This window comes from Hippoglossus stenolepis, chromosome 20 (genome assembly GCF_022539355.2).
Source record: "Hippoglossus stenolepis isolate QCI-W04-F060 chromosome 20, HSTE1.2, whole genome shotgun sequence".
NCBI lineage: Eukaryota > Metazoa > Chordata > Actinopteri > Pleuronectiformes > Pleuronectidae > Hippoglossus > Hippoglossus stenolepis.
Window position 1 is genome coordinate 17,532,355 of NC_061502.1, and position 25,744 is coordinate 17,558,098.

Consider the following 25,744-nt stretch of genomic DNA (forward strand, 5'->3'; position numbering starts at 1 on the left):
CAGAAACCGAGCTACATATCGTGGGATGATCCACGTTCATGTCAAATAATCCATCTTTGAGGCTGCATCTGTTGTGCGTCTAGGGTTGGACGGGTTGGCAGAGCTTCGGGCAACGGCAGCACAAGTTACCGTAGACCGCCTCCCTTTGCCTGAACCCCAAAATCCCCCTCTCCTCTAGCCATTCTACTCTCAAACATCTCCTCCACCCCGGCCTCGCTCCGGCGCCTCACGTCTTGCCAGCAGCTACAGCCTCATGCAGCTGCACCACCCGTCGTCCAAACTCTGACCCGAGCCCTTTAGCTCACCTCTGTCCCATCATCTTCCATTCCCTTCCCCTTGTCACCCGTGGTCTTCCACAATAACACTCCCCTCCCCTTCCTCCCGCCACCACCCACAGCCAGACAAGCCTACTTAATCCCACAGCCCAGCAGCAACCAGCCTACCAGCTTGTTGGTCCCCCAGATCAACAACACAGACACACGCACACACACACATGCATGTACACACACACACACACACACACGCACATGACACACAGACACATTTCCCAATCCCCCTCTCTGTGATTTCTCTTTCCATCAAAGCGACCGCAAGTCCCTCCAACACTTCCCCAATTTGTGTGTTTCTACCACACACCCAGACTGACGTCCTGTCAGTGACTTTACAGTAGAGGTCACGGCAGTCACACTGTGGCTACTACAACTGTCACTGGTGGTGACGTAATGAATGCTATTTAGGTCAGCTGGTTGCCTAGCAGTGCGGCACCAGCTAGATTACTCCTGTGATGCTGGTTAGCTTGGTTAGTGTGTGTCTGTGTGTGTGTGTGTGTGTGTTTGTGTGTGTGTTTACTCAGACCAGGGAATTCTTGTATTATTCAGTTAACAATTTCCTAATATGCATTTTTGACCAAAAAATCGATTAATCTGGATAATAATGAATAATGGGAGATCAATCAAAAACGCAAAGCTTTAGTTGCTGCCCTAATAGCGCCCCATTTTAACAGAGCTAAGGGGACGTCTTCAACAATCCAAAACCAAATGTATTAATGTGAAAATTGCATAAATCAAAAACAGAGAAGAAAATCCTCACATCTGACTGACAGCAAATATTCAGTGACTAATTGCTAAAACTAGATTAATGGAATAAAGAAGATTTAAAACTCATTAATTAAAGCAGCGTTTCTGTGACGCTGCTCAGCAGTAAAGCATAACTTGGTGTGAAACCAGATAATCCCCATAGCCACTGATTTACCTCCCAGTCTGACAGCCAAGGACAAAGCCCGGCAGAGTTCATCTCACACAAGCTAATATTGGCAAAGTCACCTTCTTAATGGACACCATTACCTGATGAGGCTTTGTTTTTCCTACGACATGGTGGCGGGCTTTCAGAAATCATGGGGTCCAGTTGGGAGATAAGAACATAAAACCTTTGGGTCTCGGTAAGATCCAGGACTGTGAACCCAATATTTACTGATCTGTTGGTTCTGGCCATGTTGCAAAGTTTATTAAAATATATATTGCAAGTTACAAATCATATAAGATTAATACAAATGCCCAGTGTCTGCCCAGTTTATTGCACCATAGAGGGAAAGCATCCTGTGAACTGGCACCTTGAACTCAATGATCTCTGTATCTGTGGCCTTTCCCTCAGTTGAACTCCGTAATGCCAGCGTGCACACTGCACATGCGTTCATACGTCTACAGCGCAGCCCAGGAAGTTCGGTGTGATACTTCCCTCACATCCTTTCCTCTCCTCGGCAGCTTCTCTTGGCCTCGTCCCACAGTCGTACTCACGGCATCTCGCTCCCCTCATCTCTGAATCTTTGGGTTTCACCGGCAGCGTAACTCAAGCACATCTCGGGGGAAACGGGGCCAAGTTGCATATACGAGACTCTGTAGTTGCAGTGACATCGATTTTGTGTGTGTGTGTGTGTGTGTGTGTGTGTGTGTGTGTGTGTGTGTGTGTGTGTGTGTGTGTGTGTGTGTGTGTGTGTGTGTGTGTGTGTGTGTGTGTGTGTGTGTGTGTGTGTGTGTGTGTGTGTGTGTGTGTGTGTGTGTGTGTGTGTGTGTGTGTGAGACGAAGAGCTGCTTCACCATGACTACAATATCTGTTGCAAGCACAATTAATGTTACTTATTTGTAGGCGAGTGGAACAAGAAACGAGCTCACTGAGATAATTTTGTTATGCTAATTGAGATCCTGCATAACATTAATTCACACCAGATGCATCTTGAAGAAGTATTGATTTTGATTCTTAAAGAGGATTATTGAGTTTCCTCATAATCCTGTTGTGTGTGTGTCTGTGTGTGTGTGTGCACGCTCATGCAGTGTTGTGTTAAAGTAGCACATTGACACAGTTGTTTATACCTCCCACTATATGAAGGCTGAAGTTTCACAGATCCCAGTTGCAGCCAAACAAAATCAGCAAGTGGACAAAGCCAACAACAAACTCTTCAGCCTTGTAGTTGCAGTTATATTGTCGTATATTATATCATAATCATAACCGTTTCTTTCTTTTCTCTGCAGCGGACGTACACGTTGATTGTGGAGGCCTGGGACTGGGACAACGACACACGAAGCAGTAAGTCTTAACTTCACATATAATCTATGTCAATGCTGTGGCTTCTACTTTAAAAGCTCTAACTTAAGTTTTATCGCATTATTACAATGATTTTTATCGTTATAGCACAAATCTAAATACTTCAGAGAAATCAAAATCACTTGAAACCCCCCGGCCCCCCTTTTAAAATACATTTTGCCGTTTCTCATCAGGTGACACAGGCTGTACGTTGATAATGAAATATCTGCAATAAGTCCGTATCGAACGGCAGTAAATTGTGCGTCTGTGATTTTGAGAGTTAATATACAAAGACACAAGGGCTTTATTTGGAATCTGCCGCTGACCGTGATGATGATTTTGATTCTATCTCATGAGCCTTTTCGAAGGTTTCTGAATATTTAGTTGACTTTGTAGGTAGCAGGTTGAAAACATGCTGAACGTTATGCTGTCGCCTCCCTGAGACGCCTCCTTACAGAATTCAAGCCTTCTCCTCAGCAATGTTGGCTCTGGCGGTCGGTGCTGACCAGCTGTATCCTGTTTTCCTTTGGTTGTGTCCGCTGGGTGGACTCCTGGACAAAACCCCTTTTTCCCGTCTGAGCAGTAGCACAGTCTGGGAGGAAGAGGACCCTCTGAGGACCAAAATGTCTGCGTGGACGCAGCTTTGATCTGCGGAGACGGGAGCATTTTTCACGAGTCTCAAATGCCCTTTTCTGTTACACGCACCTATCGGCATGAAGGTGTTTTACACACTGAACCAAACTGTCCTCGCCGGTCCAAACCTGCGCCTTATTTATAGGAGGTCATTACATCCTGTTTTGTCCATAACATCAAACGCATTTCCACTCGCGTCTTCAGACAATGGAGAAGAAATAGATTTTGACATCACAGCTCTTTTATTAGACCCGTTGCATTCCTTGTGTAGTCTCCTGCTCCTCCACTAATCCTGTACGTTTACAGTAATTAGCTCCGATGCTTCTGGTTGATATAAGACCTAAGTGTTGCTTGTCCAATTGATTTCCTGCTGGCGAGAAGCACTTCAGTCTCAGCCAAATAGCTGTAAAGAGTCAAACTAGATGTTTTCAAGGATGCAAGACACAAGAAAACCTAATTTAACACTTTCAAATATTCTTCCTTTTGTTAGTTTAAACGTGGAAATGTTGGAATTTGACCTTTCAGAGCGAGTTCATCGGACTCTGTTGCATGATTTTCTAAAGCTGAACTGAAGCTGCTCTCGGGTCACAGACGTCTGCTGACTTCAACCTTGATGTCATGGGTTCAAGAAACACAAACGTCTGGAACAAACGCTCCTTTCAACCTCTGTGGAAGATGACAAGAGAATGTGATTGTTGTAGAAAACGCCTTAAAGGTCACAGTGAGTTGCAGCAGCGGCTGAAGCCTTTGCCTGACAGGCGGGTCGAGCAGGTCACACTTGTTTGTGTTTGGCGGATGTTATTTTGATGCATCACGACACAGATATTATGTAAATAGAAATCATTCGCTGGGTTTATGCAATTCCCGATTTAAAGACGGTTTGATTCTAAAAGCCTGTAGAAGTTCATATGTATCCCACGCTGCTTCACGACATCGCCAAACTAGGACTTTTGTTGTTTTTGATTGAGAGACCCCTAGTGGCCAAAGTTACATATTGTATGTTCAAATACAGTTTCTGTGCTCATTGGTTGGGTCACAACGAGCTCATGACTAAAATCTTCATGTTACCTTAAATTATAATGATCCTAATTAGTTTCTTTAAAAGAGGTGATTGGAGACCCAACTGGGCTCGGACTGGGAATTTGTGTTGGCAGACACTCAGAATGAATTGGTAGCTTGAGAGAAGAATTCAAATAGATGCAAAGAGATGTGGTTTTAGCCGTTTGGGTCATTCTAAGGCCTGGATGCTGCTGGTTTGCGTGAGAAGCTTAAATAAATGGAAACAAGGCTCCAGTTTTCTTTGCCTCTGCTGTCGTCTGCAGAGCTTTGACTTGTGGCTTCCCTACAGTCACATTATCAGCACACGTGGTGTTTTTACTCTATAGTTATAGAGACAACAACCTCACTGATGTGGCTCAACTGAAAACTGCAGGTTCAGATCCTTCTGCATCTGGATGTTTGAAACATTGACCCTATTCTAGGAATTTTGTAAAGGTTAGAACCATTTTAAAGTTGGCAGCTGTAGCTGTGGGACCATATCCTGAATAATGAGTTCAGGACTGATGGAGGTAGCTGTTTCCTGCCATTCTTGAAATGCACTGCAATCTGCTAATGATGCAAAAGGTTTGAACGGTTCTTTGTCCCGTGAGGTTTTCTTTTCTGCACAAAACGAGAGATACAAGTGGAATAAAACTTTGACATACATGCGTGTATCTGTGAGAGACTTGAACTCTCCCAGTTTTCTGGCCTGAGTCAGCAGCAACCTCATGTCTTGTCCTACGTAAGAGCCTGTTGGTCGGTCAGTGAGATTCCTCTCCTCCAGCGTCATGTCCTCCGGTGTGCCTCTCTTCCCTTCCCCCTGTGTTCTCAGGAAAAGCGGGCCGGCTGTTTTCCTTGTGTTTATCGAGCAGGAAGTGGAGTGGACTGGGCGGCCGGGCTCAGTGTTTAGACACCGAGGTAGCAGAGCCCGGCTTGGGCCTGGAGCCCATTGTTCTCTATCTGGCAACTGTTATTTCTGTTATTGTTGCTTAATTCTGTCTGACATTGTGTCAGTCCCCAGCAGAGGAAGGTGTGTGTGTTGCGTTGTGTTGCATTGCATGTGTGTGTGTGTGTCCCGGCTTCCTCACTTCAAAATGTCTATGGTGCATTGCAGTCCAAAGCGATGGAGAAAAGGAAATCACAGACCCCCTATTTCCACAGAGATTGTTCGCCAGCTTCGATCCCACTCGGATAAAACCACAATACCAGATTCGCCGGTAACGCTCATATTGTATAACTCAGCCCAAGGACTAACTCGTTAAAAACAGAGCTTTAACAAACTGGAATAATTTACCACTTAATATCTGCTTAATTATAAAGAATCTGCAGAAGCATTTATAGGCGTCAGAACGCAGACTGAATAGTAGGAGGATTCCTGTCCAGCTCCATATGAGTTTTATATTTCTCACTCTTTTAAATTCTATTCAAATGTATGCACCGTGTTGTCAGCTTTGATGTACATGTATGTAATTAATGTTTGCAGCGAGCCACACAGAATCAAACCGTGTTTAATGAGGGTGTCGGCGAGCAAGAGGCTAAATGTTACCGTGCACTGGCAGAAAGATCAGAGGCAGCGGTGATGTGAGCCGTCACCAGAAAATAGATCAATTTGCAGACGATGCATTTCAATTGCATACTTAAGATTCAGTGGATACTTTCCACACAGACACACACATTGTGATATAAAAGCATCCGTCTGCTGAATATCAATGCAACTGCATTCTTTAGAGAGGGCGTGATTATACATGAGATTAAAAGAGACTTCACACCGTTTCTCAGTGTTTGCAATAACTCATGTTTATCACCTCAGTGGCTGCTGGAGGCCCGAGCTGTGTTCACTTGAAATGTTTGGTTCACATCGAATATATATATGTTCATTATCTCCTGTGAAAAATGCTTCTGTTCAATATTGGAGACATAATTACACATTTTGGGAAATGCACTGGAGTTTTGGAGACACTGTGAGGTTGCCGGGCAACCAGCTGGGCTAATTGCTCAGTTTAGTCTCCGGAGATGTTATTGGTGGTGGTTGTTGTTGTTGTTGCTTTTCTCACTTTGTTTTAATTGTTGGATTCATATGAAACAATCAATCCAAAAGTAGCTTTTCACCAAATATCTCTTTTTTTCATACAGCACTTTGTCACAAATCACAAATTTCCCTTCAGGAGATTTAAAATCTGTCCTGAGGATTTTAATTTGGATAATTCAGTTGAAGAACTATGTATATGCATTTGGTTAATTATTCCTTTATTATGCAGGTGCCAACGAGGTCGGATTTGCTCTGTGTTTGAATCTGAATCGTTCCGTCTTCATCTTTTGTTTCAGAGGAAGAGGAGCTGCTGATCGAACGCAGTGCGCACACCGGCATGGTGAACCCCGGTGACCCCTGGCAGACCATCCCGCACGCAGGGGCCGTGGCTCGCCTCACGTATCGTATCCGGGTGCGGTGTGACGACAACTACTACGGCAACAAGTGCAACAAGCTGTGCGTTCCTCGCGACGACTACTTCGGGCATTATCGCTGTGAGCCTTCAGGGGCTCAGGTGTGTCTGGACGGCTGGATGGGAACAGACTGTTGCACAGGTGAGCTGCCGGGACCGGAACGTGTCCATGTCCCAGACTCGGTACCGACAGTTACTGTCCAGGTTCATGGAGACACTGAGATGTTGTCTTGTTTGATTGACCAATAATTAATCTACAGCTGTTTTGATAATCAGTTCACCATGTTGCTCATTTCCCGGCTCCAGCTTCTCAGATATGATGGTTTGATACTTTTCTGTGTTTTTGGACTGTTTGTCTATAAAAAAACTCCATTAAACTAAATGTTAATTTGCATTTTTCAATATTTCCTCAACAAAATGATTAATTGAGAAAATAATCCTCAGATTATCAATTATTAAACTAATCACTCTTCTTCTTTCTATCAACAAAGTGTAAATTAACTTTCCACAGAAACAGAAATAACTCTAATGGCTCTCGGTAGATATTAGTTTGATATTCAACATCAAATTGTCCAAACTCATTGATCCCAGCACCATAAATATATGTGATTTACTACACGAGTGAATGTTACAGGGACCAAAACCAACAATCCCCAATATTTTCCAATTTACCGGCCTTCAAATTCAGAAGATTATTTGGTGCTCAATGTATCAGCCAATAAAAATTCCCATCAGTTGCAGCTCTATATTTTGCAACGGGATTATTGCAGATTATTCGCTGCATGTGTAAAGTTGTTATTTATGATCCCACAGTCGTATTAAAACGTTGCTGTTGAGTTGGTGGGTGGTGATGGAGAGTTGGGGGGGGCCTCAATAAATCACCGGACTGACCTCGGGAGTCGAAGGTTGAAAAGAGGAGGGGAGTGCAGAGGTGGCTTTTAAGAAGAAAGGGGGTCGTGTTGTACATGCAGGCCATAAAGTTGCCCCCCCCACCCACCCTCCCCTGGTCAGGGTGCCATGAATTCTCACGTCGTGTTGCACTTGTTAGAAAGACGGCAAACAAACCTTCCACCTCGTTGCCTCCCTTTCTCTTCTGAAAACGTAACGATGCACGTCTCCTGATGGGATTTAAAAAATCATGTTTTAAGCTGATTCGCTCTCTTTCTTTCTCGCCTTTTTATTTTCTAGCAATCTGCAAACAAGGATGCCACCTGTTACATGGCGGCTGCGCTGTCCCGGGGGAATGCAGGTACGAATATTAACTCTTTCTTTTATACAGAAATAGTTTATTTTTTATTATCTCTGCAGGATCTTCTGGGCGATTAATATCTAAGCAAACATTACACTCCCTGCTCCTGTGTTGTTCGTGTTGCCTGTCTTTTGAAATCGATAATCGGTTTCTGTAAAAACCAAAAGTGCAGCAGTGTTTGACTTGCACCCTTCAGTTTTTATCTAAACGCCTGCGAGAGGGATTTCAGATGCCAAACCGAGACTCTTCACTTGTCGGAGCCTGCTGCGTTTTCCTCTGCCAGCCTTTCCTTCCCTCGTGGGCATCTCCGCCTCGGTTCAAAAGAAAAGGGCAGCGCCGCGCCTGCCTCCTTGTATTTTTAGCCGCCCGAGGTCCTCCGCTGAATACCAAGCATCTTGTCAGCTCTGGGCGGCTCGGGCCTGAAGAGAGGGACTCGACGGTGTGTGAATTTGACCACTGTAAACGTGCTGGGAAATCGCCACGTCCCCCCCCCCACTCCCCAATCCGCATTGCAGTCCCGCTTGAAGGGCAGGGGGCAGAGGAGGAAATGAATATCCCACCGTGTTATGTACATTTCCCAAAAGTGGAAACGAGCGTTAGATAAAGCGGTGCGGAATGGCCCCCGTTGCTCAGCGCTTCCAGGATGTGGTGCATCCCGTCGTCATTTGGAAACCCCCCACCCACCCACCACCCCTCCCACCTGCCGGATGCAAAGAGACACTCGCCTCCCCGTTATTAGGAAAAAAGGTTTTTGGCTCGGAGCCGGGGAACAGCAGGGGATGACCAGCTTTAGGAAGCTGTTACACATTTTTTTTTGTTTTGTTGCGACGACCTCGATCAGCCGGCTACATCCTTATTCCAGTTCGCGGACCAGACAACGGAGGGAAGCGCCTTGTTCTTATGAAATGTCAAGTTGCAGTCAACAGGAAAGGGTGACATGAATGGAGGAGCAGCAGTAAAGACTCTTCCTGCAGTGGCATGAATTCAGTGGAGCTTCAGGTCCCAGAAAACTGGCATTAAATCCTCTGCCATCTCCTTTTCATTCCCTTTATTCCCTCCCGGCTTTATGGGCTTTGCCCCATTCGCCGCCGGCTTTTTAAGAAACACAAAAGCCGGTACGTGCCCGTTGTTACGAGTTTTTTATGAGCACACATTCGACTTGTTCTGGCATATTTGTCGGAGGCTTGCCGTGTCCCAAGAATCCATTTGGGCTAAGCGGTGCAACACATTTTTTTCACCACTCTGAAAACATTTAGCAACCTTTGACATGTCAAGATGCTGGAATCCGACGAGAAAGCAGCATCGTGCCCGTACCTGTACGTGTTTGATGAGTAAACACGATATCAGCTTAGAGGGACGTGTTCAGGTTTCCTCTCCCAAGTTCTGCTGGTGTTATTCCCACATTGCTGTCAGACTCCATGCAGCTAATCATGTGCAGTGGAAGAAGAAGCATGACAAGTATTCCCCGCCGCCCCTCCACCCCGCTGCCGGAGAATGGCAGTGATTTCTGAAGGCAGAGGCAGCGGTGCCGTCTGCAGGAGACTCAAAATAGCAGTCAATTGACAAGACAGCTGGCTCGACGACACCGCAGCCTTCGAATAGCCGATTGCTGTCATGAAGCTGCAGGCAGTGTATACACACTGCCGTCTCCAGGCCCCCCACCCACCAGCCCCGGCTCCCAGACTCCAACACAAGCACTGGAGCCGCTGGAAGTATTCTTAACCCCTCCTGCCCTGGAATCTTACCCTCCACCGAGATTAGTCGGCAGGAGGCGTCTGGACGGGTGGACGAAGGGAGCAGGTATAATCTTAGGTGCAATTCCACTGTTGGACATGTTGCATTCAGGGGTTCACTTCCCTTTTATAGAGCCTGACTCGTATATCAGCTGGCAGATGATATTTTTGCCAGTAAACACCGATGTGAACAATATCATCATATATCATTAACATTATGTCCTTTAAAGTTCAGGAGAATAATCATTCAAAAGAAAGTTTAACCGTTGGTGATAGAAAAAGTGCAAAAGATTAACGGTGATGTTTTGGAATCTGTGTTTGACAGCTGTAACTACGGCTGGCAGGGCCAATTCTGTGATGAATGTGAGCTGTATCCTGGATGCGTCCACGGGACCTGCAACCTGCCCTGGCAGTGCAGCTGTGAGAGGAACTGGGGCGGCCTGCTGTGTGACAAAGGTATGAAAAAGTTCTGTCCGAGGGTCACACAAACTACTGAACTTATTTCCATGAGACTTGGTGGAGGGATGGGACACGGGCGAAGGAAGAACCCTTAAAAAGTTTGAGGCAGATCCAGGGATTTTGCCAGATCTCACAGGGAATAAGTCCTGGATCTCGATGAAAGAAATCTGACACATTAATGTGCCTGATATCTATGAGTTTGTGCAATTTGGTGCAGATCCAAATGAAAATGTGGATCTATCAGATTTAATGTGGTTTCATAAGGTAAAAGAAGACGCTGGCACAGTCTTCACCTTCATCCTGCTCGTCCCCTCCAGCTACAGTTGTCTGTATTCGATGAGTCACGAGCGACTCGGAGCAGATATGAGGCAATTTGTCATCACTGAAAATACTGTAACAGTAATGCAGCAGGATTACAAACTACAGAACTGATTTCCATTCAATCTAGTAGAGGACTGGACCCATGAAGAACCCGTCAGATTTTGAAGCTGATTTATTTATTTTTCCACTTTCTTAAACATGGCCAGGGATGAACTCTCAGAGTATAAGTTAGTTAAATAATCAAGTAGTGGACTTACATTAATTAAACAGTATTTGATTATCGATTAATTGCCATTTTTCCATAGAAACAACAAACTTTTCTTCTTTGCTGCTTCTCAATTGTGAGAATTTATTACCTCCACTTGTTTTACACTGAAAGTCGTCACCGAGCCTCTTCCATAGCGTTTGATGTGTTTATAGAAAGTGTATTTTAGATGTAAAAAAACGGCCTCATCATTAATATGTATGAGTGGGAGACCTTCATATGAGGTCTGGGTTCTGCAGCTGGATAGTTTTACTGCCCGTGTGATCCGAGCAGCAGCAGACACTCGATCCCCCCCCCACCCTTCGTCACCGAGGGCTCTTCAGGGGATGAGAACGGGTCCTAAGATCCCGAGTGGAGACAGATCCCTGCTCATTTATTTACCAGCCTTTTACTGTGACCTGGCCCTCGGCCTAAGGATGGCGTGCAGGAGTCCGATAGGGGAGCTTACTCTGTACGTGGCGTGGAAAGAAACTGCAGATAATGAATGAACAGAGGTAGAAATACACTGATTACTGTTACTTCTTAGCGTGAACACCTCAGTACTGCACCTCCGTCATAATGCAGTGCAGCAGAGTGGTCGAGAAAACACTCTCCTGCTTCCTGTCGAAGCCGTCAGCCGGCGTTCTGTGCCTCACAGGCTCGATCCAATTAGTCTGAAGACACAGTTGCTGCTGACGCTGGAAGTTTTCTCTTGAAAGTTCTTTTGAAAGTGTAGATGCAGGAGTTTATATTTTATCTCTCGTCCCAAGGTGCACTATTTAAAAAGACGCTCGTACAGCAAAATAAGTTTGTTTTAACAGTTTTCATTTATTATACAGGGTGCATGTTACCTGGCTAATGAGGGAAACTATGCATTTTAATACAATTGTACTTTTTAGTGGATTTAAAATCACCACTCGCGATCAAACCCACATGTTTTTGGGCAGAATACACGGTCACTTCAGTTTATTGAATGTTAAACACATCGTCACATCCTGTATCTCCATAAATAAGTGTGCAGAAAAAAGCTGCATATTTAAATTTACAATTCAGTCATGATACTAATCTGTGTTTAAATGCATCGTCTCTCTCCTGGTCTCCTCCAGATCTGAATTACTGCGGTCGCCACCATCCTTGCATCAACGGAGGAACCTGCCTGAACACCGAGCCGGACGTGTACCACTGCTCCTGTCCACAGGGCTACTCCGGCCAGACCTGTCAGATAGGTGAGTGGGGGGGGAATCACACTAGAACCTGCTCGGCTGTTTGAGGATGATTCTTGTAGTAATTTGAAAGTTGCAGGAAAGTTAATATCAAAATAATGACAGAAAATGAAGAAGATGAATACATGAGTCCTGTTTTATTTTGACCGTGTCCTCCTCCTCTTTTCTTTCAGCCGAACACGCCTGTGTCTCCGACCCCTGCGCCAACGGTGGCACGTGCCACGAGGTTGCCACGGAGTTCGAGTGCCAGTGTCTGCCAGGTTGGGAGGGTCCGACCTGCGCCAACAGTGAGTCGCCTCGCCCCTTCCAGTCTTCTCCTCTCTTTCTTCACCCTCCGCTTCTGCATCATTGTGTTCATGTTCGTAACATTCGACATGTTGTGTTTTCTCAGATTTGGACGAGTGTGCGTCCAGCCCTTGTGCTCAAGGGGGAACCTGCATCGATGGGGAGGACGGCTTCAAGTGTGTGTGCCCGCCGCAGTGGGAAGGACAGACCTGCCAGATCGGTGAGTGTTCAGTCCGCGTGTGGACGCACACGACAGTTCGCTTGTTCCTAAAACCAGTAAATTCCCCCGAGGCGCAGCAGACAGCCTCACTCACTGTCCTGGATTAACTGTATTTTGGGATTAAAACTGCAAACCAGCGACCTGAGCCCCATGGCCTCAGTGCACATTTTAAATGTCCTGGATGAGCCGGCAACACCCCACAGCTCAGAGTGTGAGTGTGTGTGTGTCTGTGTGTGTGTCTGTTTGTGTGGTTGTTTTTTTTCTCAATGACTTTACCAGCTACTAGTGCGTCTATATCCGGCGGTTTGTTAGTCACTGGCGGCGGAGCTCGTTTCTATGTCGCTCACATCCCAGCAGGCGGACGTGACCAGCACCGAGCCAGGAAATGGATTAGGACCGGTAAACAAAGTTGGTGTGTGTGTGGGTGGAGATAGGAAAGAGATCCCAAGAGTTCAGTGTCATCTTACCAGCTCAGATCTCGGTTTACGGGCAGCTATTGGCCTCCTGTCTTACCTGGCGATTGGTGTGTTTGTGTGGAGTGTTGGGTTTCACAGAGAGAGAGAGAGAGAGGACAGGTGTGTGTGTGTGTGTGTGTGTGTGTGTGTGTGTGTGTGTGTGTGTGTGTGTGTGTGTGTGTGTGTGTGTGTGTGTGTGTGTGTGTGTGTGTGTGTGTGTGTGTGTGTGTGTGTGTGTGTGTGTGTGTGTGTGTGTGTGTGTGTGTGTGTGTGTGTGTGTGTGTGAACACAGCAGGACTCATGAGCTACCCACCCCCACCCTTACCAATCCACTACCCCCTCAACCATTTGAATATTTAAGCAGCAGTGCTTTTCTTTGGTTTGCTCCACACCGATATGTTTGTCACAGACAGAAATGAAATCGAGTGTTTTAGCCGCGTATCAGAATAAACGACCATTCATGTTCACTCGAGTTTACCGAGTAGAGGCAGCACGGTCGGCGTTCTGGTGACTCACCGCCGGTAACTGCAGCTGATTGTGTTTTTCTGGAAAACCATTAGAGGTGTTGAGTGAAATTACTGTTTGGTCTCTGAGGCTCTTTAGTCATATCCATTCATATTGTACTGTATGAATAAAACATGTAGAGGAAGACATTATCCTCACACTGTCGTACTGTGTTATCTTAGTGATGTTTCTAGTAACTATAGAACTATGCGTATATATTAGTATTGCAGTATATAATAACATACATGGGGTAAAGGATTCCAACCATGGCACCTTCCCTTTTATTTCATTTTTGTGTTCTTGAGGCTGTAAAGTCTGCGTTTTCCCGTCTTGCCTCCCTCGGCTGGTTTCTACTGACGGACTGGGTCTCCCTCTACTTCCTGCCTTCACAGATAGGAATGAGTGCGCAGAAAGTCCCTGCAAGAACGCTCACGCTTGCAAAAATTTGATTGGCGGATATCTCTGCAACTGTTTTCCGGGATGGTCTGGACAAAACTGTGACATCAGTCAGTATTTCTTCCTCAGAATCACTTCATCCTCTTCCTCTGGCTCTTTCTCAACTGACCACTCCCCCTTCCTCACTCTTCCTGGACACACAACATGCGTGTGTCACTTCCCCCCCACCCCCCCCTCACCCACATGTTGTAACCAGTTCATTTCTTGGGAAACCAAAGCTCCGACGCTGACGTCTGAAACCTGCATGAACAGTTTCTCTCTCTGGATCCACTGCATGCACAGGTCCACTCTACAGGATCTGTCTGGCCTCACTAGTTGTTTCCTTTCCAAACTTTACTACTTAATCTGTGCACCTCCCACTTTGTAGAGTTCACCTAATGATTAACGAGGTGATCACGTGGGCCTTCTTTTTAATTCCCACGTGAAAATGTTTGTCTTTTTTTTTTTGGGGGACAATTTAAATTAATGTAAAATGTTGGCGTCCTCCTCAGAAGTCAGCGGTTGCCACGGTCGGTGCCAGAATGGAGCGACGTGCAAGGTGCGGCTGATTTCATTTTTAACTTCAATATGATTCGAGCATAAATAGTTCCGCCCTTTGACCCTTGACCTTTCTGTCTGTTTCCTCAGGGTAACCACTGCCAGTGTCCTCCAGGCTTCGCGGGCGCTCACTGTGAAATCCAGAGGAACAAATGCGACAGCGCTCCGTGCCAGAACGACGGCCAGTGCCACGCGGTGTTGGACGGCTTCGTGTGCGAATGCCCGCCCGAGTTTGCAGGACAGCTGTGTGAGGTGGGTCTCGGGTTCCACGTGTCCCAGCATTGAAGAGCGAGAGATGCAGGGAGAGTATATGAGGCGGCGGCGGTAATGGGATTAAAGCAGCGACACATTAGACATGTAGAAAATGTTTACTGTGGTTGACTGTGGGAATCCAAACCAAAACATCATGATGATATACAGTAAGGGTGAGGTTGTGAGTTGGATTCCTGCTTTGCTCTGTTTCCACAGAATGAAAAACACACTGTGAAACCAACATGTTGTTTGAAAACATGTCAGTAAAACGTGAGGGTTTTTTCTGATGAGCTGACAGAATTACCAACGTTCACAAAATCTTTTATTTCTCAGCTCCTAAAGCAGATGGATGAAATTTAAACATTTGATATCTTGATCAATTGGCTCTCATTGTAAATCAATGCCTCCTTAAGACTTGCCCAGTTCCCCCTCTTCTTCCTCCTCTTCCTCCTCTTCCTCCTCAAACACGTCTCAGTCACATGTTTTGAAACCCGTTAATCATTTAGTAAAAACAAAGCACCTTAGTTTATATGAAATGCAGCAGGTTGTGTTGTTTGTGGAATAATCTCACACCACAGGGCTTCATGCTATCATCAGAAATCTGCAGTGGGGGGGGGGTTATACTACCCCAGAACAATTTAAAAATACAATACAGCTGCTAAGGTGAAAAGTATTAATAGTTCCTTGACAGCCACTTGGCTTTTGGAAACTTGTAATAGCGTGTAAATGCAGTAGCCGTTCTGACCCCGTCCTCCGAGCCAACTGTCAATGGTAAACTCAATGTGCCAAATACTTGCGTAATGCTGATTTATTTATTTTGCTGCGAGCGTCCGTTGTAAATCAAATGTGTTCTTTGACACAGACGTTACATGCCAGTGTCCCCGCTGCAGCCTTTCTACATTCGAGGCGTGTGTTTGAAGTTTTAAAGTAGGTTAGCAGCGAAGGAAAACGACACTTCACCGCGTCTCCTGGGCCCTGAATGGAGGACATTGCTGGTCAGGAGCCAATCCTGATTTAGCATCTCCACTATAAATATGAGCCTCCCTGAATGAGGTGATGCTGGAGCTCTGCCCGCGTACTACAGACCTCTGATGTCTGCGATGGCACGGTGCACATTCCTGCTCTGCTTTCCTATGTTGTCCTGTCAAATCTGGTTCAGACTTTCATGTCATTCAGAGCCACCATCAAGTCAAGGTTTTAATTTTGATGAATCCTTTATGACCATATAGGATTGGCCAATAAAACGGTATCAGTAAGTATCACAATATAATCATTATATATATAGAGTTTATACATTGTGCAAACACAGCAAGGAAGTATAACGTATAATTGTGGTCCGTCACAAATGTACATTCTAAGATGCTACTGTTCAAAATGTCACTGTGACCCGTGAGTGAATGTTTATAGACACTTGTCCTCAGAGAAGATCCTCAGACCACACACACACACACACACACACACACACACACACACACACACACACACACACCAGTGGTAAAGAATAAGTAATAACTTTCTCTGACAGTCGGGGTAAAATAAACCGAGACCTCAGACTGTTGTTCTCCTCCGACTCCCCGGTTCAGCACCTTAAATGGTGAAGGGGTGCACCCCACAGTTTACACCCTGTAAGCTCCTGTTTACATGAACTGAGAGGGTTTCACTCTGACCTCTCTATTGCGGCACGTTGGAAAAGACAAAATATGTCACCGTGGCCTCCAGATCAGTTCTTTGTGTCGTGGTGGTACGAGCGATGATTTATCTTTATTATATTCTCTCCGCGTGACGTCGGACTAGAGTCAATATTTGCCCTCGCGGTGGGTTGTCGTCCTCTCGCCTGCTCACTTTCTCTTTTGCCTTCTCCTCCTCGAGGCGTCTGTCTCAGAATAATCTTTCGAGATTACGCAGGACGACGAAGATGTGAAACCAAAAGCGTGGATCCCCTTGATGAGCTTAGGGAATGTTTCTGAAGCTTACTCTGCTCTTTCGTTTTGTTCCCCAGCGGCGGCGGTGGCTTGAGCCCAGCTAAGCCGCTCACCTACACAGACTTTAGCTCTTCTTTCTCCAACACTCATTTGGCTTCACTTGCTTAATTGTCTAAGTAATCACTCACAATTTGGAATTGTATTTGAATATTGTCTCTTCGTGGTTTCCACAGATCCCCAGCTGGTCCCCCTCTGACGCCTGTGATCCGAACCCTTGTGAGAACGAGGCTCAGTGTCACAGCATCTATCAGGACTACTACTGCGCGTGTCCAGAGGGCTACGAGGGAAAAACCTGCGAGCGGCTCAAAGTGAACTGCAAGACCGTCCCGTGTCAAGGTGACGGGGGAAACCTGCGCAGAATCCTAAACTACTGCTTTATGTTAAAGAGAAGTATTGAAACCCAATCCGTGTCTTTTCGTCCTCACAGCGATTGACAGCTGCACCGTTGCCGTAGCGACCAACGACTCGGCCGGAGTGCGGCACATCTCCTCCAACGTCTGCGGTCCGCGAGGCCGATGCCTCAGCCAACCAGGGGGCAACTTCACCTGCGTCTGCGACCCGGGCTTCAGCGGCATGTACTGCCACGAGAGTACGACAAGATTTTAACCTCCAGTTTAACATCAGACCAACATCTGAACTTTAAACTCTAATTGTTCTTGTCTTTTACTGAAATGTGCTCTTTTCTTAGTCATTTTAAGTTATTTTTAAATCTATAAGAGATTAACTCTAACATTATCATGTTTTGTGCGCAGATACAAGGATTTTAAAGTGTTTGTGATTATTATATTAACTGTTTTCATTACATTTTCCCAGTGTAACATAGCTTTAAACATATCTACTGATATAAAGTACAATCACAGACCTGATATAATGATCTTATTTGCCTACAACTGCATTACAGTGTGTTGTAAATAATTGTTTATGGGCTTTTATTCTTATTATAAGCTTGAAATGTGACAAAAAGTTAAATTTTTCTGTCTTTCCCTCTTACTCCTCTAGACATTAACGACTGCATCGACAGCCCCTGTGGAAACGGAGGAACCTGCATCGACGGGGTGAACTCCTTCCAGTGCTTCTGTCCTGACGGCTGGGAGGGTCGACTCTGCGACCACAGTGAGTACATGATTCGTTCACCGACCGTGTGGTGCGTGCGGTCCCTGCTCTGCTCTGTTCCCTAAATAAAAGAGTGGTAATATTCTAACCGCGTGCGTCTCCCTTCGGCGTCAGACGTCAACGAGTGCCGACACAACCCCTGCAAGAACGGCGGCCGCTGCGTCGACCTGGTGAACGACTTCTACTGCGAGTGTGCCGACAACTGGAAGGGCAAGACCTGCCATTCCCGTGAGTTATGTCCACTCCGTGTTAACGTGCGTGTTTATGTTCGTACTTTGCCGTGGGCCCCAAACTCCAACATGCTACGTCTCTGTATGTTTTGACAACTGAAGCGTGACCTCGACATGTCGGATCACAGGAAATCTCCTCTGTTACCGAGGCCACTAAAAGTAAATGGTGTCGGGGTGTTGGTACAATAGATCGTAAATCAAGAACTGCCATCTTGTGGATTCACCTGTTTCTATTGCATCAAATAACGAATTAAAATCAAATGAATCACTTGATGTCCCATCCACTTACATGGAGGAGGCAGTCCATCTCCTCTCTTTATAAGCAGTCTAAGGTGCAGCCTGTGATCTGAGTGTTTGTTTCCCCCGCCAGGCGAGAGCCAATGCGACGCCACCACCTGCAGTAATGGAGGCACCTGCTACGACCACGGAGATGCCTTCCGCTGCGCGTGTCCACCCGGGTGGGGGGGGAACACCTGCAACACAGGTGAGGCTTTCGGGATGACGTGCTATCAAACCATAAAGTAAGTTTTTAATCTATCTGATCCTCATCCTCTGTCCTCTGTCCTCCCACAGCCAAGAACAGCACATGCGCCTCCAGCCCTTGTTCCAACAGTGGAACCTGCGTGGGAGGAGGAGACACCTTCACCTGCATCTGCAAGGACGGCTGGGAAGGACCCACCTGTGGCCAGAGTCAGTTCCTTTCACACATAACTAACACAAACATCACAGTTCTTTACAGCTGCATTGTGCTTATTAACGATTTAAGGAAGTGTGTGATTCTTCCAAGGCTGCAAACAGAAGTGGCATTTAAGAGTTATGGTCAATCCCCTACGTAGGTTTTATAAATGACATGAAGGCCATTTCTTTCTTCATTGATTTATATGTATATGTATTATGTAATTTATATTGATTGAGTCCCAGACGCTGCTGCTGCTACAGAGCTGGTTGTCTTAAGTTTATTAATAAGTGTGAAGCTGATAAGTTGAACGGTTCTCAAACAAACAGAAGGAGATTTGACAGATGCTCAAATGTCACAAATATCCCACTAGCTCATTGGTGCTTGACGAATATTAGAAAATATTTTATATTTATGAAAAATCTATACAGAGGGAACTTAACAAACAGTTAATTATGTTCTCCTGGATTTTCTGTATCAAATGAAAAAGAAAATTGTCTGACTGAGCATTTCTTGTATTTCTTGTCTTCCACAGATACAAACGACTGCAACCCTCATCCATGGTAAGTACCACCCCCACCCACCCCCAAAAAATCCATCTTCTTGCCTCCGTCGTCTCCACACTTCACTCAGCCCCTGCATGAAGGAGGGTGAAGGGCTAAAAGCTGTGGAAGTTGTGCTTAAATCAAGCCTCAAAGAGAGGAGGGGGGGCGCTTGTATGCTGAATAGGACGGAGAGAGAGAGAGATTTTGGGGTCGGCTGTATAGTGAGTGCAGGTGGGGAGGAATGTCAGGGGGAGGAGGAGGAGGGGGTACGTGTCCCATTCTTCCCGTGCGACCCTGGGGGTGCTTTGAGGAGGACTGGAGGAGAGGCAGGATGAGAGGAGGGGAGGGACTGGACACGCCTATTAGCATCTGAAAGGTGGAGGCTGGTATTGATGAGTTGAATTGAGCCGCGTGACCCCCCCCCATCAACACACACACACACACACACACACACACACACACACACACACACACACACACACACACACACACACACACACACACACACACACACACGATGTGGCTTTGTTGCAGCAGGAGAGGATGTGGCTCTTGTGCAGTCTCGTCTAATCGTTTTTTTTTTAATTTCCTTTTCTCTCACAGCTACAATGGCGGTATCTGCGTAGATGGAGTCAACTGGTTTCGGTGCGAGTGCGCTCCTGGTTTCGCCGGACCCGACTGCAGAATCAGTGAGTAGTGACAACATGGAGCTATATGCAAATATACAACCAACCCCCCAACTCCCTGAAGTAGTCATGGCACCAAGTGTGGTGGTGAGGAGGAGGATGGATAGATGGATCGAGGAAGGAACCAAGGAAAAGGGAGGACGAGGAGGAGATGGACACATTGACACCTAAATGCAGGACCGGGGCGCCGCCCTCTCCCTTTTTCTTGGTCCTTAAACGCCTCGCGGGTCAGAGGTCGTCCCTCCTCCATACTCGCACAGTCACACAAACACACACCGAGGACAAATTACCCAGTGACCCCGAAATTCTTCTTCTCTGCTCCTTTGTTTGGGGCCGGATAGCGTTCACCTTTGCTGTCAGGCTTGAATCTGAGTATTCGCCCGGACCGTGCTCATGTGAAATCTGGGTGACAATGGTCGGCTTCTCAAAAGATTGTTGGTTGGACGGCACAATCGATTCGTCATCCTTCAAAGAGCCGGTCTAATAACAGAGAGGTTGATGATTAAACATGGGCACTATTTACCCCTTGATCCTCATATGACATTTTATGGGGTTTTTATTTTGCCCAGGCTGTTGTTGGTCTTGACCCGGGGGCTCATAAAATAAATCAATGAGTTGATTGACAAAATAGGTCACGAGCTCCATTAAATTTAGTTTATTTTGTGGCTTTTTTTTTCAAATTTTTGCAGTTTTTATTGAGACCGCATCGGCCAATCTTGAATGTGTGGTTGAACTGCCCGCATGTCATAAACCTACGCAACCAGCAGGGGGTCGTTGGAAGTGGTTCGGTCCCTGTCATGCTAGCATTTGAAACGCCGCTGTAATTTGTTGGTAATTTAGCTAAAAACTGTTTTTTTGAGAGAGCGGAGAAGTCCTGACGTTGAACTGCTCCACAGACGAGGGCGATAACTGGCATCGTTTAAATAAATAGTCTTAACCCACAAAGCTTCTCGACTCGAACATTTCCTGAAGATTCGGGGCAGATTCAGCCGTTGCTCTTAAAGAGTAAGTGTCCGTTGTCCATCCTAAAGGCGACGTTCTCTTCCCTTCACAGACATCAACGAGTGCCAGTCTTCACCCTGTGCCTACGGAGCCACGTGTGTGGACGAGATCAACGGCTTCCGGTGCATCTGTCCGCTCGGCAGGACAGGAGCCAGATGTCAAGAGTGTAAACAGCTTTTTTTTATATTTGCTTTGGCTTAATAATTCAAGACATAACTTTTTATTCAGATCATTGAGACGCTATACTGACTGTAAACATGTGTGTCTCTGTGTCTGTGTGTTTAGTCATTGGTATTGGGAAGACCTGTCACTACGCCGGGCTGCAGTTTCCACATGGCAGCCGCTGGGAGGAGGAGTGCAACAACTGTCACTGCATCAACGGCAAAGTGGACTGTACAAAGGTAACACGGCCGCAATTAAATATCTGCTGTTCTTTACTAACTCTGTTTTCTCTAATCCAGTCAAACAAACCACCAATGACTGTGCTCAGGGATAAAAAATCCACAAACTGCCCATTAGGGACCACGAATGAGATATAACTAACATTAGCTGGTTGTTATGATGCTCACAACATGCAGGGCAATAGAAATATGCTTTGTGTGGTCACATTCTGATCCTGTGTCGCCAGGTGCTGTGTGGTCGTCGCCCGTGCCTGCTCCAGCCGTCGGGTCAGCAGCAGTCCTGCCCTGCTGGACGGGAGTGTTTAAAGCACAGCTACCTCACTTGCTTCTCCCCCCCTTGCCACCAGTGGGGGGTTTGCGCCATTGCCGGACCCTCGCCCCCACAAGTCACCACCAAGTGCCAGCCGAACAGCGGGCATTTGGACAACAGCTGTGTCCGCATAACACTTGTTTTCAACAGAGACAAAGCACCACCAGTGAGTCATGTCTAAGGATGTTTCCTGTGTTCAGATGCTCCGTCCTGATATTCAAGTTGTGTGTTTTGTTTTTTTTGTATCGTTGCTGATCAGTGTGCGTTTGTTTGCATGTGCAGGGAACAACTGTGGAGAATATCTGCTACGAGCTGAGGTATCTTTCGAGCCTCCGAAGTTTGGCGAAGGACCACGCGCTCCTCCTGCTCTGTGACGTCGCTCAATCCAACCAGGATGCTGTAAAGGTGGCGATAGTAAGTGAATGTACATTGTCCAATTCTTACTTTGTGCGTTATCATTCAAACCACCACATTTCAGCTGTGTTGGAGGTCATTAGCTCCTTTGCCCGGTGCTGGCTGGCACACATTTAGTTGGTTGAGCCCCCAAATACCCAAAACAACTGCTGCTCTTTGCTACAAGACAGTCAAGCCTACAATTGCTCACACAACCTGTTGTGTCGGTCAGTTTGCTGGAAGTGTGGGTAAAATGGACAAAGTCAGTTTACAGTTTGAAATTCTAGAAAACAGGTTTAATTTCACTCTTTTTCTCAAGATAGAAGAAAACGAATGAACTTATTCTTTTATTCAACTTTCAGTGACTGCTTCCTTTGTTCAGGGTGACTTTTTACTATTTAGACTCTTAATACGTGACCTAATCATGCGCACTTTGGACTCTTTTGACACATTGCAGTGAATAAGAGAATAAAAAGAGGCTCAGTGCTTGTTCCTGGTTACTGTGGCTAATCTCTTACGTGTTCTCTGGTTTGTTTCTCAAGTCTTTCCAGCCTGAAGATCTACAGGACCTCAGTATGATCCAGAAGGTTGCCAGCGCCATAGAAGGCACCTTGTCGAGGCGACACAACAGCAGTATAATGCTGGCTGTCACTGAGGTCAAAGTGGAAACGCAGGTCATGCCCCCCTCAGTGGGTGAGTAATAATTAACAAAGGTGTCCCACAAGGGTTTGTCACGGGCCCCTTTTTGGTTCCTGATTAATCCACTGATTTCTCTGCAGTGTTCTTTAATTTTCCTCTTTGTGTTGACAGACTACCTGGTGCCTTTACTCTGTGTCGTCTTCTGCCTGCTCTGCCTCTTCTGCATCATCGTATGCGTTTGGTGGACACGCAAGCGGAGAAAAGAACGCGAGAGGAACACGCGATCTGCTTCAGACGACAACGTGAACAACCAGTGGGAGCCGCTCCGGATAGTCGTGGGTCGTGCTCAGCCGCAGCAGCAGCAGCTGAAGGAGAGCAACAGGGAGGCTGAGCAGGAGCGCAGAAAGCTCATGGGTCCTTCCTATCGGACGTGTGATGAAGGGGAGGAGGAGGAGGAGACGGAGGGCGAGCTTGAGCTCGAGGAGGAGTGTGGTGGAGCGGAGGCGGGGAAGCAGCCAGTTTATAAGTACTCTAAGGCTGCAGTGCAGTCCAGTGGGGGAGTGCTCTGTACCCTGCACAGCTCCAGTTCATCCCTCAAAGCGCCTCACCGGACCCCAGGCTACAGCCCCAAAGACAACCGCTGGAAAAATGTCAGTGCCGTCTTGACTGGTCAGAAAGGCCGAAGAGACCACTGTGTATAAGACATTCAAACCAAGGACTCGCAATGTGCACGCGAGAGAAGCTGCAAGGCAGCAGCTCTTCTTATTTTCAGACTACTTTTGGAGAGAAAAGAGGCTTTTTGTTTTAATAAGCCATTCTTTGTTTCTTTGTTTCGATGTTTTCGTCACTGTCACCTGAAACGATTTTTGATTCAGGAGGCTAGAGCACAGTGAACAACCTTTTTTGCTTCTGTTCGCTTAATTTTCTTTAATTATGTACAGAAGGAGCTGAAATGTTAACGGTTTTTTCGTGAGGCAAAAGAAGCTCTCTGCAATTTTTGTTTTATGGATTTGTACCATTTAAGAAATGATGAATCAAGAAAAAGGAGAAAAAAATAACTTGTATAAAGTTTTTTTTTTTTTGTTTGTTTACAGATTATGATTTAGTTGAATTGTCAGCGGCCTCCTGTTCAGTGTCTGTGGGTTCAGACACACGTTTAAAAGGGACGGTAAAGGAAGAGTTTAGAGGGAAATGTACTGTTGACGTCACAGCAACAGAGGAAAACTTCCAGTCTCTGTCCGGCTTCGCCCACTGATCCACCTGTGGCCGTCATGCGCCAGCCTTACCAAAACACTTGGCCTGGAGGGGAGAGGGGACAGAAACCCCAGTGCCTACTATGTGGCCTTCCATTGTTTTTGTTTTTGTTTTGCTCCCGTCTCTCAGTCGTCTCGGCTGAAAGCTCCGTTTGAGGATTTTCTGCAGTATTTGAGTTGGTAGCAAGTGCCTTTCTAAGAGCTGTGTCGAGGCTCCGAGTCGCGCTGCCCAGTTTGACCTCCTCGTTCTCAAATCTCAAAGGGATATAAGTGTACATTTAGAGAGTTCAATTTCACAGCAACGCCATTCAAGGTATTTGATCAAAACAGAAATGAATACTCTGTACATATGTGTAAATACTAAAGGAGTCGCTGTGTATATTTGAAATAAGTAACTTAAAGACAAGTCACACATTTTTATTATTATTATTGTTATTATTATTATTATAATTAATATTATTTTTATTTTTTCTACAATGCCATTCCTTTTATTTATGCCAGTCGAAAATAGGCAGGTTTTATAACACTTCATATCCAGTCCCACAGTAAAGAACCTTTACACTGAGGTACCACCGATGAAGGAATTTATGAAGGGTTTATAAATGGTTTGTTATTTTGGGATGCATTTTCTTTTTTGTGACCCCGTCAACAGTTTTCTTTTACTGCTTTTTAGTTAATGCAATAAATAATTGATGGTTCTTTGGATTCATATTGACACTCATTTCATAGAATAAACATGATAAGGGCAAAAATACTGCTATTTCCCTTTGGTTTCTTTTCCTCTGAAAACATTCACCCTTTGATGCTCAAGTCATTTTTTTTACTTTATCGGTTCCTTGTGGTTGTTCAGGAGCAGGATTTGCTTTAATAGGCAGCGTTAAAAAAAAAAAAGCCTTGAAGTTCTTTTCCCTGCAAACACTTCCAGCCATTTCTAAACCCGTCACAAACCCTCCAGTTGCAGGTGCCTTAATGTAACGAGTGACGCATTATTTGTGTAATCAACGGTCATCTTTTTTATGTTGTTGGTTTGTTTTTCTTTATTAAGGAAAAAGTAATTCTTTAAAAAGTTGTGTGGTGTATTGTGGCGTGTTTTATTCGCCTGAGTCAAATGCTCTCACTTCACTATCATGAGATCTCTGGAATAAAACACTGATGGAGGATTTAAAAAGTTTAAAATGAAACAGTCCAACACTCGTGACTCTTGAGCGTCACGAGTGTTGGACGTCAGTCGGTCAAATGTGGACATCATGCATTTAGCCTCATGTTTGGTTTAAAGGCGTCAATGAAGGGAACGATATTTGCTGATGGTTGAATTTCATTTTGCAAACAATGCAAATGTTGTATTTTCTTTTTTTTTTAAGTTACCAACTCAGTTCTAAATCACAAATTTTTTACCCCTTTTCATATCACGTCTTTGTCTCAAAACGCCATCGTTTTTTCTGTACATGGGACACGGCAAAATAAAGAATTAAAGATGCATCACTACTGGTGTTAAAAAGCTGAATAATGCATATTGTTTACTTTTTATTCTTCAAGGGACGTAAGTTAATTTTGTACAAAGCGAGAAAAAAAAAAAGTTTCCATTCTTTTAGTGGATGTTTAATTGTTCTAAATAATCATCCCAGTTATTTATTAAAGCAGTTTTGACACATCTTCATCACGCTTGTAATATTTGGTTTGATAAAGGTTCGTGTGTCTGTGCCGGAGCTTTCGACCACCTCACTTCATTCAGTTGTCGTGGTGCAGCAGGATCTTTATCGCCATGGTAACAAGGATAAGCACATGGTTGTGGAACGATCCTGGTTCGGTCAAGTTTCGGCACAAAAAACTACAAGTTGAGAGGATGTTTTATGTCATGGTCAGAATAAGAAAAGAGATAAAATGACG

General features: G+C 45.5%; 1 protein-coding gene across 3 annotated transcripts in view; it reads left to right on the forward strand.

Annotated features, from left to right (window-relative positions):
• Positions 1–25,361, forward strand: part of LOC118099231 (protein jagged-2) — a 39,119-nt gene extending 13,758 nt beyond the window's left edge. The window contains exons 3-26 of one of the 3 annotated variants that reach the window (XM_035143634.2): positions 2,526–2,580; positions 6,574–6,831; positions 7,878–7,938; positions 9,997–10,127; positions 11,802–11,921; positions 12,092–12,205; positions 12,310–12,423; positions 13,775–13,888; positions 14,330–14,376; positions 14,466–14,627; positions 16,783–16,945; positions 17,037–17,198; positions 17,609–17,722; positions 17,837–17,950; positions 18,323–18,436; positions 18,526–18,642; positions 19,164–19,191; positions 19,777–19,862; positions 20,914–21,027; positions 21,147–21,262; positions 21,490–21,738; positions 21,855–21,986; positions 22,508–22,658; positions 22,776–25,361. In XM_035143634.2, coding sequence (XP_034999525.2) covers positions 2,526–2,580; positions 6,574–6,831; positions 7,878–7,938; positions 9,997–10,127; positions 11,802–11,921; positions 12,092–12,205; positions 12,310–12,423; positions 13,775–13,888; positions 14,330–14,376; positions 14,466–14,627; positions 16,783–16,945; positions 17,037–17,198; positions 17,609–17,722; positions 17,837–17,950; positions 18,323–18,436; positions 18,526–18,642; positions 19,164–19,191; positions 19,777–19,862; positions 20,914–21,027; positions 21,147–21,262; positions 21,490–21,738; positions 21,855–21,986; positions 22,508–22,658; positions 22,776–23,305 — 3,366 coding nt within the window. In that variant the 3' untranslated portion in view covers positions 23,306–25,361. The remainder of the gene's footprint in view (positions 1–2,525; positions 2,581–6,573; positions 6,832–7,877; positions 7,939–9,996; positions 10,128–11,801; positions 11,922–12,091; positions 12,206–12,309; positions 12,424–13,774; positions 13,889–14,329; positions 14,377–14,465; positions 14,628–16,782; positions 16,946–17,036; positions 17,199–17,608; positions 17,723–17,836; positions 17,951–18,322; positions 18,437–18,525; positions 18,643–19,163; positions 19,192–19,776; positions 19,863–20,913; positions 21,028–21,146; positions 21,263–21,489; positions 21,739–21,854; positions 21,987–22,507; positions 22,659–22,775) is intronic. The other 2 variants (XM_035143635.2, XM_035143636.2) reach the window with 2 other exon arrangements.
• Positions 25,362–25,744: the final 383 nt, after the last annotated feature.